General features: G+C 44.8%; 1 protein-coding gene and 1 long non-coding RNA gene across 3 annotated transcripts in view; both read right to left on the bottom strand.

Moving 5' to 3' along the window:
* The window catches only part of LOC149979852 (uncharacterized), a 581,301-nt gene that overhangs the window by 32,099 nt on the left and 530,952 nt on the right, over positions 1 to 18,250 (bottom strand). The window lies entirely within an intron of this gene.
* prxl2c (peroxiredoxin like 2C) lies at positions 63 to 2,510 on the bottom strand. 2 transcript variants are annotated; one of them, XM_090189028.1, is made up of 6 exons: positions 2,411 to 2,510; positions 1,557 to 1,625; positions 1,070 to 1,123; positions 848 to 953; positions 608 to 742; positions 63 to 379 (listed from the first exon to the last, which is right to left on the bottom strand). In XM_090189028.1, exons 1-6 carry the CDS (start codon positions 2,438 to 2,440, stop codon positions 249 to 251), a joined length of 525 nt encoding a protein of 174 aa, XP_090045154.1. In that variant the 5' UTR covers positions 2,441 to 2,510; the 3' UTR covers positions 63 to 248.

The following is an 18,250-nucleotide window of genomic DNA, read 5'->3' as shown; positions in this document are numbered from 1 at the left end:
GGGTGATATATAGCCTAAGCCTATTGGTCAGCCATTGAATTATGACAATTATGACTAAGATGCAGCAGTGAAAAAGAAAGTATTTTTTATGTACATGATTATAATCAGACAATTAAGTATGCATCTCCAACACAGTGTCAAGCCAGGGTGGCTGACTGTTTTTTGTATTCAAAACAACATTTTTACTATTGACATGAGATTCATGTTTTTCATCATGGCACAAAAACAAAGCAGGATACACAAGTGGGCTACACAACAATGATCTTTGGCTTATCACTGAGGTCCAGTGTGTGTTGTACTCCGGACAGCTGTAGCAACCAGTTGATGGGCATGTGGTCCAGCCGGTTCATATCAAAATGGGCAAAATGGACCTCAGAGCCTGGGCAGAACGACAGATTTGCACACTAATAGACAGATCTTCACAACATATGCCATATTGGATACTGACCAAACTCAATTTTAGACAAATTTAAAAATTGAAAGGGATATACCACTGTGCATAAAACCTATAGAATAGCCCAAGATTTGAATCACATGTACTACAGTAGGCTATTTGTAAGCTATAGCTAATACTATCAACAACACTGTAATAGCACAATGCAGTTACCTGGGCCAACGATTATGGCTCCACCCTGCTGTCGAGGATCTCCCTGGAAGTCAAATATAGGGCTGGTCATGGCCCTCCACATGCTCTTCATATGGCCCACCAGCATACCTGACTTCACATGAGGGCTAGGTTTGGCTAGACAGACAGACATTATTTTACATTTAATTTTATTACAGCTTTTATGTAGAGTAGACTATTGCTATTTCAGGAATACAACAAAAGACAGAATTAATGTCTCACCTGATTCCACAGACATCTCTCCTCTCCTCATCCCCAGTCTTTTGTATATGCATCTCTCTGGGTCGACGTATATGTCATGAGGGTAGCCAGTCAGTGAGCAGAATGACTACATCACACAGAGAAAACACACGTCAGACACTGCACAACAACACAACAAACAAGACGCTTACAAGTATTATTGACATTGACATAATTGCCGAATGACACATTGAATATGCCTACCTCAATATGATGATGAGAGGATTGTCCAATAACAACCAGTCTAAGACCAGCTTCCTGCATTGAATATATGAAAACATTCATCAAGTTAGACATAACAAGTTATAGCCTATATTGTTGGCTATGTCACATTTGTCACTGAAATCAAATCCAAGTTTATTGGTTACGTTCAGAGATGTTATCGCATGTGCAGCGAAATTATTGTTTTTCTAGCTCCAACAGTGAAGTAATAGGCCTAATACCTAGCAATAAAAAACAATATGCACATAATCCAAAAAGTAAAAAGAAAGAAATGAAGAAATGTCAGAACGTGAAATGTCAGAGTAGGGAATAGTGGGTAAACAGTATGTAGACATTATTAAAGTATCTAGTATCTAAATTATAGTTCATCTAATACTGCAAATGTTTTTCAATCAAGACAGTTATAGACTGAAGAAAGTAACAATTGGAAACTTGTCCCTATTAGAAAAAACAACTCTTCACCACTCACCTTTAGAATTTCCGCTGGTATTCTGCTCAAATCATCCACATATTCTTTGCAGGTGTGGCACAAGAAATTCTGTCGAAATACAGAGTTTCTTTAGGAATTTGAAGCGTGTCTGCTGTTATTCGTTCTAATAGTCTCCCTCTCTTTGAACAGTAAACACCTGTGCATGTCGTGTACTCAAAATCTGTCTAGTCTGACTGCGCTGAACAGTACGCTAGCTAGGCTACTTTGTTGCCTGCGCAGTGCTGCCAGAAGCATGTTGCTTTTTCAACTATTAGATCAATATATACGGTTTAAAAACCTAGCCCCAACGCCACAAATACTTCTGAGTGTAGGCTATGCAGGATAGTCTAAATGTTTTGTCAAGTGTAAAGTGAATATACCGTAAAATAGCCTAATATTTCCTACCCGAACAAAAATAACGACTGATTTCCTGTCTTGGTATAACTCTTTGAAGAAAGTTGAGACTCCATGTCGGTCATAAATCAAACAGTCCTCTACATCCTCAAGACGAACATTTACGGGTGGTCTCTTGATCTCTGGATGATCCTTCGTTATTTGTTGCGTTATAGGTGGATCTGTCGCCATCGCAGCAGTTCATGGTAGCTTCATTTTTCCAAGGCCGCCCTGCCCATGCTATTTTGGGACTTGCCGTTGAAGCGTTATCTGGCTTCAGTTCAGGAGTAGGCTACTGAACACTATTCACGCCCATGTTCGTGTGCAGTCTTGCCTCGAATGTCTCTTATTTGCCCGTAAGCTAGACTTTCACCACACACGTTCATTTTATAGCCCACTTTTAACAAAGCAGGCATATGGACCAATTTGGGCAACCTGAAAGGCTAAAAGAATAGGCCTACCTGTGTCGCTCTGTGTGTAATTTCTAGCATATAGAAGGAGAGAAAACAGCTGTGAAGGGGGTTTCATCCTATGACCGTTGCGTGCAAAGTCTAGGAGAGATTCTCATTTAGGCACACCAGCAGCTCGAAGTTGGTCGCGCGTCAGCCATACTACATTTGGACGTTTAATTATACATTCAAAATGACATTCAAAAATGCATTGGTTATGTTAGCAAAGAACATAACCAAGAACACATGTTTAAGAAAAAAAAAAATATTTAATACAAACGTCACAGGGGTCTTATACTGTATACTGTACATACAATTATATATATATATCATATCAGCTTGTATGTATCAAAGGCAGCACTGCGTTTCAGGGCATGTTTGTTTTGAACAAATCTTAATGATTGCAAAAAAATATAAAGCTCTCTTATCAATAATAAGATAGTCTTCAAATGTCTACTATGAAATTTAAATAATTTACATCTTAGAATAAATCAAATTTGACATCATTGTCTGTGAAATTGGCAAAATTCATATTCTTTGAAAATAACTCCACCCAGAAACAGGTGATATGATCGATCACAGCAAAATAGAATATGTTCAGTAGTTTCAATGTCATTCCCACAAAATGTACAGTCATTACACGCTACATTGAATTTGATTCTTTAAAATTAATTTGAAGAATAAATATGTCGAATTTTAAAATGGTTCTCTTTGGCCATCAGTGGTATAGGACAAATATGTTGTTCTTGTTTTCTTGGTTACAGATGCATCAAACATTTGACAGATATAATTCATTTTGAATTAACTGTTCTAGGAATAATTATTTGGAAATAACTTGTCTGACATGTTTGTTATACTTCTTATCCCCTAAACAACAGTCATTATGTACACTGAACAAAATTATAAATGCAAGATGCAGCAATTTCAAAGATTTTACTGTTACAGTTTTTTAAAGGAAATCAGTCAATTTAAATAAAAAACACTAAGACCTAATGTAACGGCCGTCGTCTGTGGAAGAAGGTGAGGACCAAGGTGCAGCGTGGTAAGTGTTCACAGACTGGCGACTCTGGCAGCTCAGGACAGACTGGCGACTCTGGCAGCTCAGGACAGACTGGCGACTCTGGCAGCTCAGGACAGACGGGAGACTCTGGCAGCTCCGGACAGAAAAGCCAACTGACATTTACTCCTCTACAACCACTGTGATTGTTATTTGACCCTGCTGGTCATCTTTGAACATTTGAACATCTTGAAGAACAATTGTGCCTTAATGGTCGTGTACTCTTACAATCTCCACCCGGCACAGCCAGAAGAGGACTGGCCACCCCTCAGAGCCTGGTTCCTCTCTAGGTTTCTTCCTAGGTTCCTGCCTAGGCCACTGTGCTTAGCCACCGTGCTTCTACATCTGCAATGCTTGCTGTTTGGGGTTTTGGGGTTTGGGGTTTTAGGCTGGGTTTCTGTACAGCACTTTGTCACATCTGCTAATGTAAAAAGGGTTTTATAAATACATTTGATTGATTGTTGCAAGGTGTTGTGGCACCGGTACCTATGCCTTTTGAGTATGATAACCTTCATGATAGAAGTCTTTTCATGGGTCTTTTTTTTAGGCAAACCTTGGTGCATAAACACACTTGTGTCAAAACAAAGTTCCACGATGTCAAATGTCTCTTCTCCACATTCAGACACGTGGTGGAATGGGAAAAAGAACCAATCTCCCCCAGTCCACAACGTAGCGTCACACATCTTCAGATGGCACTTGACTGGAGGCTTGGTGTCTGCTCCAACCAATGGCACACATTTCTTTGGATCATGCGAACAGTGAATTTGGGGTACAGGCTACAGTTTGTTGCGCTTCACCCACACTTCTGCTGTGTCCTCACGTCAACTGTTACCAAGGCCTCAGTGCCCATTTTGAGAGAAGGAATATCCTCCTGTCTCCAGTAGAGGTCGACCGATTAATTGGAATGGCCGATTAATTAGGGCCGATTTCAAGTTTTCATTACAATCAGAAATCGGTATTTTGTGCACAGATTTGGCCAATTTTTTTATTTGATTGATTGATTTAATTATTTTTTTTTTTTTACACCTTTATTTAATCTTTATTTAACTAGGCAAGTCAGTTAAGAACACATTCTTATTTTCAATGACGGCCTAGGAACGGTGGGTTAACTGCCTTGTTCAGGGGCAGAACGACAGATTTTTACCTTGTCAGCTCAGGGATTCAATCTTGCAACCTTACAGTTAACTAGTCCAACGCTCTAACCACCTGATTACAATGCACTCCATGAGGAGCCTGCCTGTTACGCGAATGCAGTAAGCCAAGGTAAGTTGCTAGCTAGCATTAAACTTATCTTATAAAAAACAATCAGTCAATCAATCATAATCACTAGTTAACTGCACATGGTTGATGATATTACTAGTTTATCTAATGTGTCCTGCGTTGCATATAATCGATGCGGTGCGTATTTGTGAAAAAGGACTGTCGTTGCTCCAATGTGTACCTAACCATAAACATCAATGCCTTTCTTAAAATCAATACACAGAAGTATATATTTTTAAACCTGCATATTTAGCTAAAAGAAATCCAGGTTAGCAGGCAATATTAACCAGGTGAAATTGTGTCACTTCTCTTGCGTTCATTGCACGCAGAGTCAGTGAATATGCAACAGTTTGGGCCGCCTAATTTGCCAGAATTTTACGTAATTATGACATAACATTGAAGGTTGTGCAATGTAACAGGAATATTTAGACTTATGGATGCCACCCTTTAGATAAAATACTGCGTATTTCACTGAAAGAATAAACGTCTTGTTTTCGAGGTGATAGTTTCCGGATTCGACCATATTAATGACCTAAGGCTCATATTTCTGTGTGTTAATATGTTATAATTAAGTCTAGGATTTGATAGAGCAGTCTGACTGAGCGGTGGTAGGCAGGAGCAGGCTTGTAAGCATTCATTCAAACAGCACTTTTGTGCATTTTGCCAGCAGCTCCTCGCTGTGCTTCAAGCATTGCGCTGTTTATGACTTCAAGCCTATCAACTCCCAAGATTAGGCTGGTGTAACTGATGTGAAATGGCTAGCTAGTTAGCGGGGTGTGCGCTAATAGCGTTTCAAACGTCACTGGCTCTGAGACTTGGAGTAGTTGTTCCCCTTGCTCTGCATGGGTAACGCTGCTTTGAGGGTGGCTGTTGTTGATGTGTTCCTGGTTCGAGCCCAGGTAGCGGCGAGGAGAGGGACAGAAGCTATACTGTTTCTGGCAATACTAAAGTGGCTATAAGAACATCCAATAGTAAAAGGTTAATGAAATAGAGAGAAATAGTCCTATAATTCCTATAATAACTACAACCTAAAATGTATTACCTGGGAATATTGAAGACTCATGTTAAAAGGAACCACCAGCTTTCATATGTTCTCATGTTCTGAGCAAGGAACTTAAACGTTAGCTTTCTTACATGGCACATATTGCACTTTTAATTTCTTCTTCAACACTTTGTTTTCCATCATTTAAACCAAATTGAACATGTTTCATTATTTATTTGAGGCTAAATTGATTTATTGATGTATTATATTAAGTTGAAACAAGTGTTCATTCAGTATTGTTGTAATTGTCATTATTACAAATAAAAATAAAAAAATCATCCGATTTAATCGGTATCGGCTTTTTTTGGTCCTCCAATAATCGGTATCCGCGTTGAAAAATCATAATCGGTCGACCTCTAGTCTCCAGACACGGCCAATCCGAGTGGTGTCTATGTCGGATCCGGAATGGCTGGTACAGACGGTATTTCCTGGTTCCGAGAAGGGGTCGGGACTTGGACCCCCCGTTCTAGATGTATCTGTCCTCAGCAAACACGTCCAAGTCTATGAATTCAGAATGCCCACAAGCCACCGGCTATTACATTGGACGGGCTTGGGGCAAGCAGTGTTACACGCATACATTCTGGTCTCCCATACTCAGTCTCTAGGCTTCATAGGAAATAGAACAAGAGCTGCCTGACTCCATCTCAACGCATTCCGTTTCTGGGTCTCGAGTTAGACTCACTGGAATCACACTTGTCTATCCCCGTAGAAGGTGTTCCGGCTCTGAATAGCCCAAATTCATCTGGGTCACATTTTAAAGGCAGACATTTTGGTTTAGCAACCTTCGTAACAGTCTTTGGTAACACTTTTATAGTGTTTTTTTCATACCTATGTGGCGCTGCGGTGTTTAGCTGTGTTAGATCTCTTCCACACAAGACATATCTATAATCTGTACAGTTTAATATAAAGTGTCATGATGAATTCTATTAATTTATGCCCTTCTCTCTCTTCTCTCGGAGCTCACCGGGCGATACGCTGCTCTCACTTCCCCTGAGGACTGTGCCAAATTCATGCTGTCGCGGGAACTAGATATCTGTGAGGGCCGGGCTAGGGGAGGAGTCTACTGACGGCTCTGCCGGCTATGCTGATCCCACCACCAGCGCTGTTCCAGAGTGCAGGCGTTCCAGTGCAAGCTGTAGCTGTGCCCATGTCTGTGGCTAGTAGTGACAGTGACTACGCTGAGATGGTGAGAAACTACAAAGGGTTTATTCATAGTGCTGCTGAATTAGTTAATTGTTTAATTATGTCATTGATTGGCCAGAGTATTCATTGACTTGATGTCCCAGGTTTAAATCAGTCCCTGATTAGAGATGAAGGATGAAAATCACCCGGCACTGTCTGAGCAGTTTGCTCCAGTACCATAATACGTCCTGGTGTCGCTTCTAATATCATCCGTCTAATCCCTCTTCATGTGGTTCTCGTTGGTCTGTGTCTGGTCCTTCTTTCTCTCCTAGGTGTGTAAGAGGAAGTGTTCAGAGGTGCGGATGTGCTTTCTGTAAGCGGCCGCGATGTGCCTTTCCCGTCCCTGAGGGAGGGCTGGAGAACAGAGGATGAGGTGGGGATGCCTCCTCTAACCCTGGGACTGGCCACAGCCAACTCCACTTCTGTCCCCTGCCCTCCTCCTCCTCGACTACTGCTCTGGGATGGCTCTCGATGGCGATTCGCTTCTGACTCCTCAACCTTCTGCCTGCATGACTGTGACGACTACCAGGGAAGGGGCTGCCACATGGTTGACACATCCAGCATCAACCGCCTCCCCTCCTCCATGCTGCTCAAAGTAGGATGTTACCATTAGGGTGCAGTTTCTTTTTGGGGGCCTGATTAGATGCTTTCAAAATCCTTTTAGCCTAAAAACACAATTGAAATGGGTTGGATGTGGGTGGATGCACAATCTGTAAATGTTATTGTGTGTTCTGTTCATCTCAGCTGTTCTCCCACCTGTCGGTGAAGGAGCGCTGTCTGTGTGCCTCGCTGGTCTGTAAGTACTGGCGGGGACCTCTGCTTAGAATTCCAGTTCTGGAAGCAAATCGTTCTCAGTGGCCTACAACGAGTGAGTAGAATATTTGAGAATTTTTTAAGGTAACATTGAATTTTCAAGAGAATGTTTGTAAACCTCTTTTCTTCTTTTGTAATGTTCATGTATTTTATAAAAAGTTTATTATTTGAAAAGAAGGACCACTTTCTCATCAAACCTTAACTTAAGCCACAATATCTCTCTCTCACTCACCCTCAGGTAAATGATGACCTCCTGGTGAAGATAGCATCTCGGAGGCAGAATGTGACGGAGTTGACCATCTCACGTTGTGGCGTGCAGGACCACGGTGTGTGTTCCTTGGCAACCCACTGCTCCGGCCTTCAGAGGTACACTGTAAACAGCTGAGTGACCTGTCTCTCAGCACCCTGGCCTCCCACTGCCCTCTGCTGGCCAAGGTCCATGTGGGCAACCAGGGCTAACTGATGGAGGAGGCACTCAAAGGTTCTCTCTCCTCCCCCTTATTTCCTCTCTCTCGCTCTCCACTCAATCGATCAACCAAGTTTTGCAACAAGTGTTACTAACAAGTGTTACTTTCCCTCTTTTTCTCTTCCTCCTCTCCTCCCTCTCTCGTGGCACAATATGGGAGAGCACGGTTCAGAGCTGAAGGATATCCACCTGGGCCAGTGCTACAGTATAACTGATGAGGGGATGGTGTCTCTGGTCAAGGGATGTCCCAAGCTGCAGAGAATCTACATGCAGGAGAACAAAATGGTGAGTTCCCTTACCAGAACTTAGGCGACATCCGTGTTCAGTTGACACCAGTTGACCTGCAGAACTTGGCAGACCAACGCTCTGTCTCTGTAGTGGTAGGGGAAACGTTGCCTTCACATATTAATTTTAACCCATGAAAGGGATAGGGAAATGTTCTGGAAGGTCCCAAAGGCTACTAGATAAACTTTGAGTGGTGTCTCTGTGACGTGTGTAACAGCTTCATTTGGGATGTGTGTTTACTGTGTGTGGGTTGGTGGGGTATTTTTGCTGTTGGGATCGTGGTACATCTGTTTCAAATGGAACGCAAATCCCAAACTCAAAGCAAAATCTGTTGAAAACATGCAAAGAGGCACAGGCTAAGGGAGAGCACTGTGTGCATTTTGGATGACATGTACAGTCGTGGCCAAAAGTTTTGAGAATGACACAAATATTAATTTCCACAAAGTTTGCTGTTTCAGTGTCTTTAGATATTTTTGTCAGATGTTACTATGGACTTCTGAAGTAGAATTACAAGCATTTCATAAGTGTCAAAGGCTTTTATTGACAATTACATGAAGTTGATGCAAAGAGTCAATATTTACAGTGTTGACCCTTCTTTCTCAAGACCTCTGTAATCCTCCCTGGCATGCTGTCAATTAACTTCTGTGCCACATCCTGACTGATGGCAGCCCATTCTTGCATAATCAATGCTTGGAGTTTGTCAGAATTTGTGTTTTTTTGTTTGTCCACCTGCCTCTTGAGGATTGACCACAAGTTCTCAATGGGATTAAGGTCTGGGGAGATTCCTGGCCATGGACCCAAAATATCAATGTTTTTTTCCCTGAGCCACTTAGTTATGGCAAAGTACTCCATCATGCTGGAAAAGGCATTGTTCGTCACCAAACTGTTCCTGGGTGGTTGGGAGAAGTTGCTCTCGGAGGATGTGTTGGTACCATTCTTTATTCATGGCTGTGTTCTTAGGCAAAATTGTGAGTGAGCCTACTCCCTTGGCTAAGAAGCAACCCCACACATTAATGGTCTCAGGATGCTTTACTGTTGGCATGACACAGGACTGATGGTAGCGCTCACCATATCTTCTCCAGACAAGCTTTTTTCCAAATGCCCCAAACAATCGGAAAGGGGATTTATCAGAGAAAATGACTTGACCCCAGTCCTCAGCAGTCCAATCCCTGTACATTTTGCAGAATATCAGTCTGTCCCTGATGTTTTTCCTAGAGAGAAGTGGCTTCTTTGCTGCCCTTCTTGCCACCAGGCCATCATCCAAAAGTCTTCGCCTCACTGGGCGTGCAGATGCACTCACACTTGCCTGCTGCCATTCCTGAGCAAGCTCTGTACTGGTGGTGCCCCGATTCCGCAGCTGAATCAACTTTAGGAGACGGTCCTGGCGCTTGCTGGACTTTCTTGGGTGCCCTGAAGCCTTCCTCACAACAATTGAACCGCTCTCCTTGAAGTTCTTGATGATCCGATGAATGGTCGATTTAGGTGCAATGTTACTGGCAGCAATATCCTTGCCCGTGAAGCCCTTTTTATGCAATGATGACGGCACGTGTTTCCTTGCAGGTAACCATGGTTGACAGAGGAAGAACAATGATTCCAAGCACCACCCTCCTTTTGAAGCTTCCAGTCTGTTATTCAAACTCAATCAGCATGACAGAGTGATCTCCAGCCTTGTCCTCATCAACACTCACACCTGTGTTAATGAGAGAATCACTGACATGATGTCAGCTGCTCCTTTTGTGTCAGGGCTGAAATGCAGTGGGAATGCTTTTGGGGGATTCAGTTCATTTGCATGACAAATAGGGACTTTACAATTCATTGCAATTCATCTGATCACTCTTCATAACATTCTGGAGTATATGCAAATTTCCGTCATACAAACTGAGGCAGCAGACTTTGTGAAAATTAATACTTGTGTCATTCTCTAAACTTTTGGCCACTACTATATGTGTGTATGACTGTTGCTGTGTGTTTGGGCTGGTGCTTTCAGGGTGTTTTGGGGACAGTCCCTGTTAGAGTGCAGTGTGATGACAGGGGGTGGGGGGTCTGCATAAACACAACAAGTAAAGATGAATATTCAACACCCTGGGGTTGTGTGCCAGGCCAGCTGACAATGCAGGCTTTATAATGAATACCCCTCGGATCCACTGATGTGATTTTACATTAATCTCACACACACACACACACACACACACACACACACACACACACACACACACACACACACACACACACACACACACACACACACACACACACACACACACACACACAGTGTGATCTCTGAGCTAGCTTCCCGTGTTAGCTGGTTGTGTTGTGGTGGGGTCTTGGTCACTTTCGTTAGACACCATTACTCTGCAAGTGTCGAGGTTGTGTTCCTGTTCTGCAGGGGATTTGGACATCCTGACTTCCTGAATCTCTGGCCCCATTTTAAGTTTATGTCCACTTCTTTCCCAAAGTAGGCTGTCAAAAAGACTAGGAACGACTGGAACACTTGATGACTGTTATAGCCTACCCAGTTTTACATGTTGCCTCGGCACTTGGCAGTAATGCACTCAGTTCCCAGTGTAATTTCTGAACGATCCCTGACACTGTCTCTCCTCAACCACTGGAGGTCACTGTTCCTCCACTACTGAACGCGGACAGTCAACAGGTCTTACTCTGTGAGAGGCTTGATACATGGGTCAGATCATTTTTAAAATGATTTTAACTAAGCCACAGTGGCCGGCTAGAATCCTCTACCTTTGGCAGTTCCATGCACAGCTTTCCTGGATATGTACTGTATGTATTGAGATGTGCAATGGACTTCTGTTTCCAAGTCTATCTAGGCCTTGCAGCATTGCATCATAATCCTCATTATTCTCTAACCTAATGCATTTGTCTTCCTTTCCTCTAAATATTCTCTCTCCTCTCAGGTTGATTATGCTCTTGATTAATTAGTTCCACTTAAAGTTGTTTAACAGTAGCTCAGTTTGTTAAAATCTCATTCATCACCATAATAGTTGTGAAAATAGGTATTATAGTGAGGTGAGAGATTCATTTCGGCGCTAATAATATTTCTAATGTTGCGGGATCAATTTCAGACATTAGACTGCTGGAAGGTTTTCTGGCTTCCTCTTTATATTGTGCCAGAGAGAAGTGGGTTGTGAATATTTTTTGGAGTTGTTATGTCTAGCCGCACTCATTGTGTTGGCCTGATATTGTCATTAATTTGGCCTGCTATTAAGAAGGCCAGGGAAACTTCCCTCTCTCCTCTCCGTAGAAGACTCTCATTATCTCTGTTTTGAGAATTTAATAGCTCGATATCTTTTCTAATGAGAAATGTAGGACCAGATTAAAGCATTGATTTCACCTCGTTAAAAAGGAAAGTGGGCAAGGTGAATTATTTACAATTGTCTTGTAGGTCTAGGGACAAGTGTCCTTATCTCTGGATTAGAGTTAGGCTGCTGGTTTTCATGTTGTCTCCTGTGTTTAGCTAGAAAACTGGATTCAAGTATTTCCATTTGCAGACATTTAGTGCAGGCTGAGGATAAACATATTGACTAGCCTGTCCTATATGCCCTAAGGAATCTAGCCTATAAAATGTTTTGAGGAGAGAATTTAGTAGGCTATGAGTTAGGGATGGGAATTTTACATTTTTTGACTGTTCGAGTACTTGCATGTAATGGTTACGATAAATGAAATTACTTCCCAAAAACTCAGCAATTTTTTTTAACACAAGGCCCGTGCTGGGGAACAGATATGTGCTGATATATCCATATGCCAACAGTGTGCAACAATGCCTAATTTATCATAACCATTACAGATAACGAATCCTAATTGCTAAATTGCCCCATATATATTCGGTGAATAAAAAAACAAGTGCCATTTTAAGAGTCCTTAATTCAAATCGTAATATTAACTGGTTCTATTATATTGTGGAACACAATCTATTAAAAGGCAGTAACCTCAACAGTGGTGCTTGATGGTCGACAGCCTTGTTTTGTTCATTTAGCAGACTGCTGTTATTTGCCGAACCCTTATCACAGTCAAGACACACCTATTTTATAGTAAAAACAAGAGAAAAGAACTGTGATATAAAATATGCAAAATGGTGAGCCTATGTTTAGGGGGGTTATTAGCCTAGGCTAACCAATTAAAAATTACACTTGCAGTTTGCAAAGTAGGGTCGTCACTAGTTACCAGCGCCACAAAGTCATAAACCCCGCCTATTTCTACAATTTATCTTCTTCAAATCTGATTTTAAACCTAACCCTTAACTCTAACCTTAAACACACTGCTAACCTTATGCATAACCCTAACCTTAGCTTGTGTATAAGGGGATATCGGCTGCGCTGATAGATGACGTGAGATACATTTGACATTTCTCGGTCCCTCCCTCTCTCCCTCTCTCTCTCACTCCCTCTCGCTCACTCTCGCTCCCCCTCTCTCTCTCTCTCGCTCCCTCTCGCTCCCTCTCTCTCTCGCTCCCTCCCTCTCTTTTGCTCCCTCCCTCGCTCTCACTCCCCTCCCTCTCTCTCTCTTTCTCTCTCGCTCTCTTTCTCTCTCGCTCCCTCTTGCTGTCGCTCCCTCCCTCTCTCTCTCCCTCTCTCTTGCTCCCTCTCGTTCCCTCCCTCCCTTCCTCTCTCTCGCTCCCTCCCTCGCTCGCTCTCACTCCCCTCCCTCTCTCTCTTTCTCTCTCGCTCCCTCTCGCTGTCTCTCCCTCTCTCCCTCTCTCTCTCCCTCTCTCTTGCTCCCTCTCGCACCCTCCCTCCCTCTCGTTCCCTCCCTCGCTCGCTCTCACTCCCCTCCCTCTCTCTCTCTCTCTCTCTCTCTCTCTCTCTCTCTCACTCCCTCGCTCGCTCTCTTCTTCTCTCTCTCTCTTTCTCTCTCGCTCCCTCTCTCGCCCTCTCTCTTTCTTTCTCTCTCGCTCTCCCTCTCCCCCCTCTCCCCTCTCTCTCGCTCCCTCTCTCGCTCCCTCTCTCTCTCTCTCTCTCGCTCTCCCTATCTCTCTCTCTTGCTCGCTTGCTCGCCCTCTCATTCTCTCGCTCCCCCTCGCTCGCTCTCTCGCTCCTTCTCTCTCTCTCTTTCTCTCTCGCTCTCTCTCTCTCGCTCCCTCTCTCTCTCTCACTCCCTCTCTCTCTCTCGCTCCCTCTCTCTCTCTCGCTCCCTCTCTCTCTCTCGCTCCCTCTCTCTCTCACTCCCTCCTTCTTTCTTTCTTTCTTTCTTTCTTTCTTTCTTTCTTTCTTTCTTTCTTTCTTTCTTTCTTTCTTTCTTTCTTTCTCTCTCTCACTCCCTCTCTCTCTCTCTTTCTCTCTCGCTCCCTCTCTCTCTTTCTCTCTCTCTTTCTTTCACTCTCGCCCCCTCTCTCTTTCGCTCTCCCTCTCTCGCTATCCCTCTCTCGCTCGCTCGCTCCCTCTCTCTCTCTCTCTCGCTCCCTCTGTCTCTTTCCCTCTCTCACTCCCTCTCTCTCTCTTTCTCTCTCTCTGGCTCTCCTCCCACTCTCTCTCTCTCGCTCCCTCTCTCCCTCTCTCTTGCTCCCTCTCGCTCCCTCCCTCGCTCAAGCTCCCCTCCCTCTCTCTCTTTCTCTCTCGCTCCCTCTCGCTCCCTCTCTCCCTCTCTCTTGCTCCCTCTCGCTCCCTCCCTCGCTCAAGCTCCCCTCCCTCTCTCTCTCTCTCTCTCTCTCTCTCTCTCTCGCTCCCTCCCTCGCTCAAGCTCCCCTCCCTCTCTCTCTTTCTCTTGCTCCCTCTCTCTCTCTCTCTCTCTCTTTCTCTCTTTCTCTCTCGCTCCCCCTCTCCCCTCTTTCTCGCTCGCTTGCTCGCCCTCTCTCTTTCTCTCGCTCCCTCTCTCTCTCACTCCCTCTCTCTCTCTCTCTCTCTCTCTCTCACTCCCTCCCTCCTTCTTTCTTTCTTTCTTTCTTTCTTTCTTTCTTTCTTTCTTTCTTTCTTTCTTTCTTTCTTTCTTTCTTTCTTTCTTTCTTTCGCTCCCTCTCTCTCTTTCTCTCTCTCTCGCTCCCTCTCTCTCTTTCTCTCTCGCTCCCTCTCTCTCTCTCGCTCCCTCTCTCTCTCTCACTCCCTCTCTCTCTCTCGCTCCCTCTCTCTCTCTCGCTCCCTCTCTCTCTCTCGATCCCTCTCTCTCTCTCGCTCCCTCTCTCTCTCTCGCTCCCTCTCTCTCTCTCTCTCACTCCCTCCTTCTTTCTTTCTTTCTTTCTTTCTTTCTTTCTCTCTCTCGCTCCCTCTCTCGCTCCCTCTCTCTCTCTCTCTTTCTCTCTCGCTCCCTCTCTCTCTCTCGCTCCCTCTCTCGCTCCCTCTCTCTCTTTCTTTCACTCTCGCCCCTCTCTCTTTCGCTCTCCCTCTCTCGCTATCCCTCTCTCGCTCGCTCGCTTGCTCCCTCTCTCTCTCTCTCTCTCTCGCTCCCTCTGTCTCTTTCCCTCTCCCTCCCTCTCTCACTCCCTCTCTCTCTCTCTCTCTCTCTCTCTGGCTCTCCTCCCACTCTCTCTCTAACGCTCCCTCTCTCCCTCTCTCTTGCTCCCTCTCGCTCCCTCCCTCGCTCAAGCTCCCCTCCCTCTCTCTCTTTCTCTCTCGCTCCCTCTCTCTCTCTCCCTCTCTCCTTCTCTCTCTCTCGCTCCCTCTCTCTCTCTCGCTCTCCCTCTCTCTCTCTCTCGCTCTCCCTCTCTCTCTCTCTCGTTCACCCTCTCTCTTTCTCTCGCTCCCTCTCGCTCCATCTCTCTCTCTCACTTCCTCTCTCTTTCTTTCTCTCTCGCTTCCTCTCTCTCTCTCTCTCGCTCCCTCGCTCTCTCGCTCCCTCTCTCTCGCCCCACCTCTCTCTCTCTCTCTCTTTCTCTCTCGCCCCCCCTCTCTCTCTTGCTCCCCCCCTCTCTCGCTCTCCCTCACTCTCTCTCTCTCTCTCTCGCTCGCTCCCTCTCTCTCTCGCTCCCTCTGTCTCTCTCTTGCTCTCTCTGTCTATTTCTTGCTCCCTCTCTCTCTCTCGCTCTCTCTTGCGACTTCTGTCTCTCTCTGTCTCTCTCTCTCGCTCCCTCTGTCTCTTTCTCGCTCCCTCTCTCTCTGTCTCTCGCTCCCTCTCTCTCACTCTCTCTTGCTCCTTCTGTCTCTCTCTGTCTCCCTCTGTCTCTCTCTCGCTCCCTCTGTCTCTCTCTCGCTCCCTCTGTCTCTCTCTCAGTCCCTCTGTCTGTCTCTCGGTCCCTCTGTCTCTCTCTCGCTCTCTCTCAGGATCCTGTCTCTCTCTTTCAATCAATGAGGAATGGAGATGATCCCTCACTCGCTCTGTTCCTCCTCCTCCCCTCCTTCTGGCTTTCTTCTAATTTAATAATTAAAAAGCTGGGGGATGTTTCTGTGCGGTCTCTCTCCTCTCTCTTTCTCGCTCTCTTTTTCTCTCTGTCTCCTTTCAAAACCTTTCTCTCTCTGTCTTCTCTCTGTCTCTCTCTCTGTCTTCTCTCTGTCTCTCTCTGTCTCTCTCTCTCTCTCTCTCTCTCTCTCTCTCTCTCTCTCTCTCTCTCTCTCTATCATACTCTGCTGGTGGTTTATCTCCTCTGTGGCTCAAGGCTTCCTGCTCTCATCAGAACATGCAGTGTCTAGATCTCTACTGGTTAGCCAGCTCTCACCTTCCGTTTCCTTGTCAGATACCTACTGGTTAGCCAGGTCCCACCTTCCGTTTCCCTGTCAGATCTCAGCTGGTTAGCCAGGTCCCACCTTCCGTTTCCCCGTCAGATCTCAACTGGTTAGCCAGAGCTTGCTGGCTGTGGGTGTTGGCCAAAGGAGTCTGAACAGACTCAGAGAACAGCTATTTTTGGGCTCCAGTGATTTCTGAGTTCCTCAGGTGAAGTTCTGATGTTTGTGTCTCTATCTCTTTTTCTCTCACTATTTCTCTCTCTTTCCTGCACCCACGCTCTCTTTTTCTCTCTCTTCTCCCTGACGGTTCTCTGTGTCCACACAGAACAAGGTGAACTGGCTGGTTTGAACTGGATTAACGTTTCTCTCTGCTATGCTGCGTGTGGGAAGAAGAAAAGAGAACTTTAAAAAAGTGGGTTTTTAAAGAGATGTTGGGATCACCTGTAAAGAATAAAGTATGTTTGTGTTCTCCTATTTGACTTGCTCATAGTTAGACTCTGTCAGAGTTGTAGCTATTTGTTGTTGTCCGTTTTCAAACCTTGTTTTGAGCTCTTGTTGATTTGCCATATTCTGTTCTCTCTCTGTTTACCTCAGAGGATAAAGACTTACAGAATACCAAACTCCTCCTCATCATCATATTAATGTGTCCTAGGAGAGAGACGGCCTGGAAGTTGAGCTGAGAGTTTTATAAATGCAATACAGACAAGGCCTATCTTCTCAACAGATCACACCCATTCTTCTGCTTGAATAATTCTATTCCATTAGTCCTTTAAATTAAACATGAGTATATCGCAATTTTAGGAACATTTTGCAACATAGGCACTTTTCTCTCTCTCTCTTTTAATTTCCCGCCCGCCTCTCCTTTCCTGGTGGAATCAAAGCACATTTGTTTTAATTTTCCATTGAGGTGATAGAATATGAACACACACACACACACACACACACACACACACACACACACGGTTCTGATTAAACACTGTTTCAATTAGCTTAAATGTGTGTAAGTGTAAATGGATTTGGAGATGACCTACAATAGATTACCATGTGCCCTCAATTTAGATCTAATTAGTCGCAAATGTGAATTTTCCTCTCCTTTTTCCCTGAGACCTGTCCATCTTGGCTAATCCTCCCAGCTTGTCAGAGGGTGGAGTGTGACGGCTATATTCGTGTGAACAGACCTCAGAACACGGACCTCAGAACGCGGACCTCAGAACACGGACCACAGAACACGGACCTCAGAACACGGACCTCAGAACACGGACCACAGAACACGGACCACAGAACACGGACCTCAGAACACGGACCTCAGAACACGGACCTCAGAACACGGACCTCAGAACACGGACCACAGAACACGGACCACAGAACACGGACCTCAGAACACGGACCTCAGAACACGGACCACAGAACGCTCTGGGTGATGAGGTGTCACATTGAATGGCGTCTGTTTAGCCATTGGTCGGTCACAGATACCTCATCTCCCTCCCTGATAGGCTGACAGCTTGTGAACATTACAGTGTAGTTAAAACCAGACAAGTGGTCCGATGCGGTGAGTGATCTGTGTATTTTTTGCTATATCAGATTGAACTGGCCAGAACAAAGGCGGAACAGGGGAACAGGTAATGAATATTCTTAGTTCTAGGATATCTATTCTGACACAACACCCAACTGGTTAGTTTCTTGGACACTTTCTTGGAAAACTTGTCCCAGGAAGTATTTTGGAATGATTAGAGATAAGTAGGACCGACTGACCAGCGGACTGGAGGAACGCTCTCCACAGCCAGCCTTCTTCCCTCCCAGAGAAAACATCCCAGTGACAGCCTCCTGTCTGTGACATGGACAATGTGTCTACTTTGGCTGGAACATGTTGTTTGGATGACGTGACATTACTCGCTACTGGACATGAAGGATTACAAAGGACAGGAACTGACTCACTCTCTCTCTGTGTCTCTGTCTCTCTCTCACCCCTCATTCTCTCTCTCTCCCCCATGTTATCGCTCTCTCACTCTCTCTCTCTCTCTCTCTGTGTCTCTGTCTCTTTCTCTCTCACCCCTCATTTCTCTCTCTCCCTCAATGTTATCTCTCTCTCACTCCCTATCTGTGTCTCTGTCTCTCTCACCCCCTCATTTTCTCCCCTCCATGT

This window comes from Oncorhynchus mykiss, chromosome 11 (genome assembly GCF_057628025.1).
Source record: "Oncorhynchus mykiss isolate SJ-2025 chromosome 11, ASM5762802v1, whole genome shotgun sequence".
NCBI classification, from domain to species: Eukaryota; Metazoa; Chordata; class Actinopteri; order Salmoniformes; family Salmonidae; genus Oncorhynchus; species Oncorhynchus mykiss.
The sequence above is the reverse complement of the archived record's forward strand: the minus strand, read 5'-3'. Positions and strand labels throughout refer to the sequence as shown.

Coding starts and splice junctions, on each gene's coding strand:
- prxl2c (XM_090189028.1), bottom strand. CDS start 2,440: ATGCTAGAAATTACACACAGAGCGACACAG. Junction 1,626..2,410: donor TTACACACAGAGCGACACAG/GTAGGCCTATTC, acceptor GTATTTCGACAG/AATTTCTTGTGCCACACCTG. Junction 1,124..1,556: donor TACCAGCGGAAATTCTAAAG/GTGAGTGGTGAA, acceptor TATTCAATGCAG/GAAGCTGGTCTTAGACTGGT.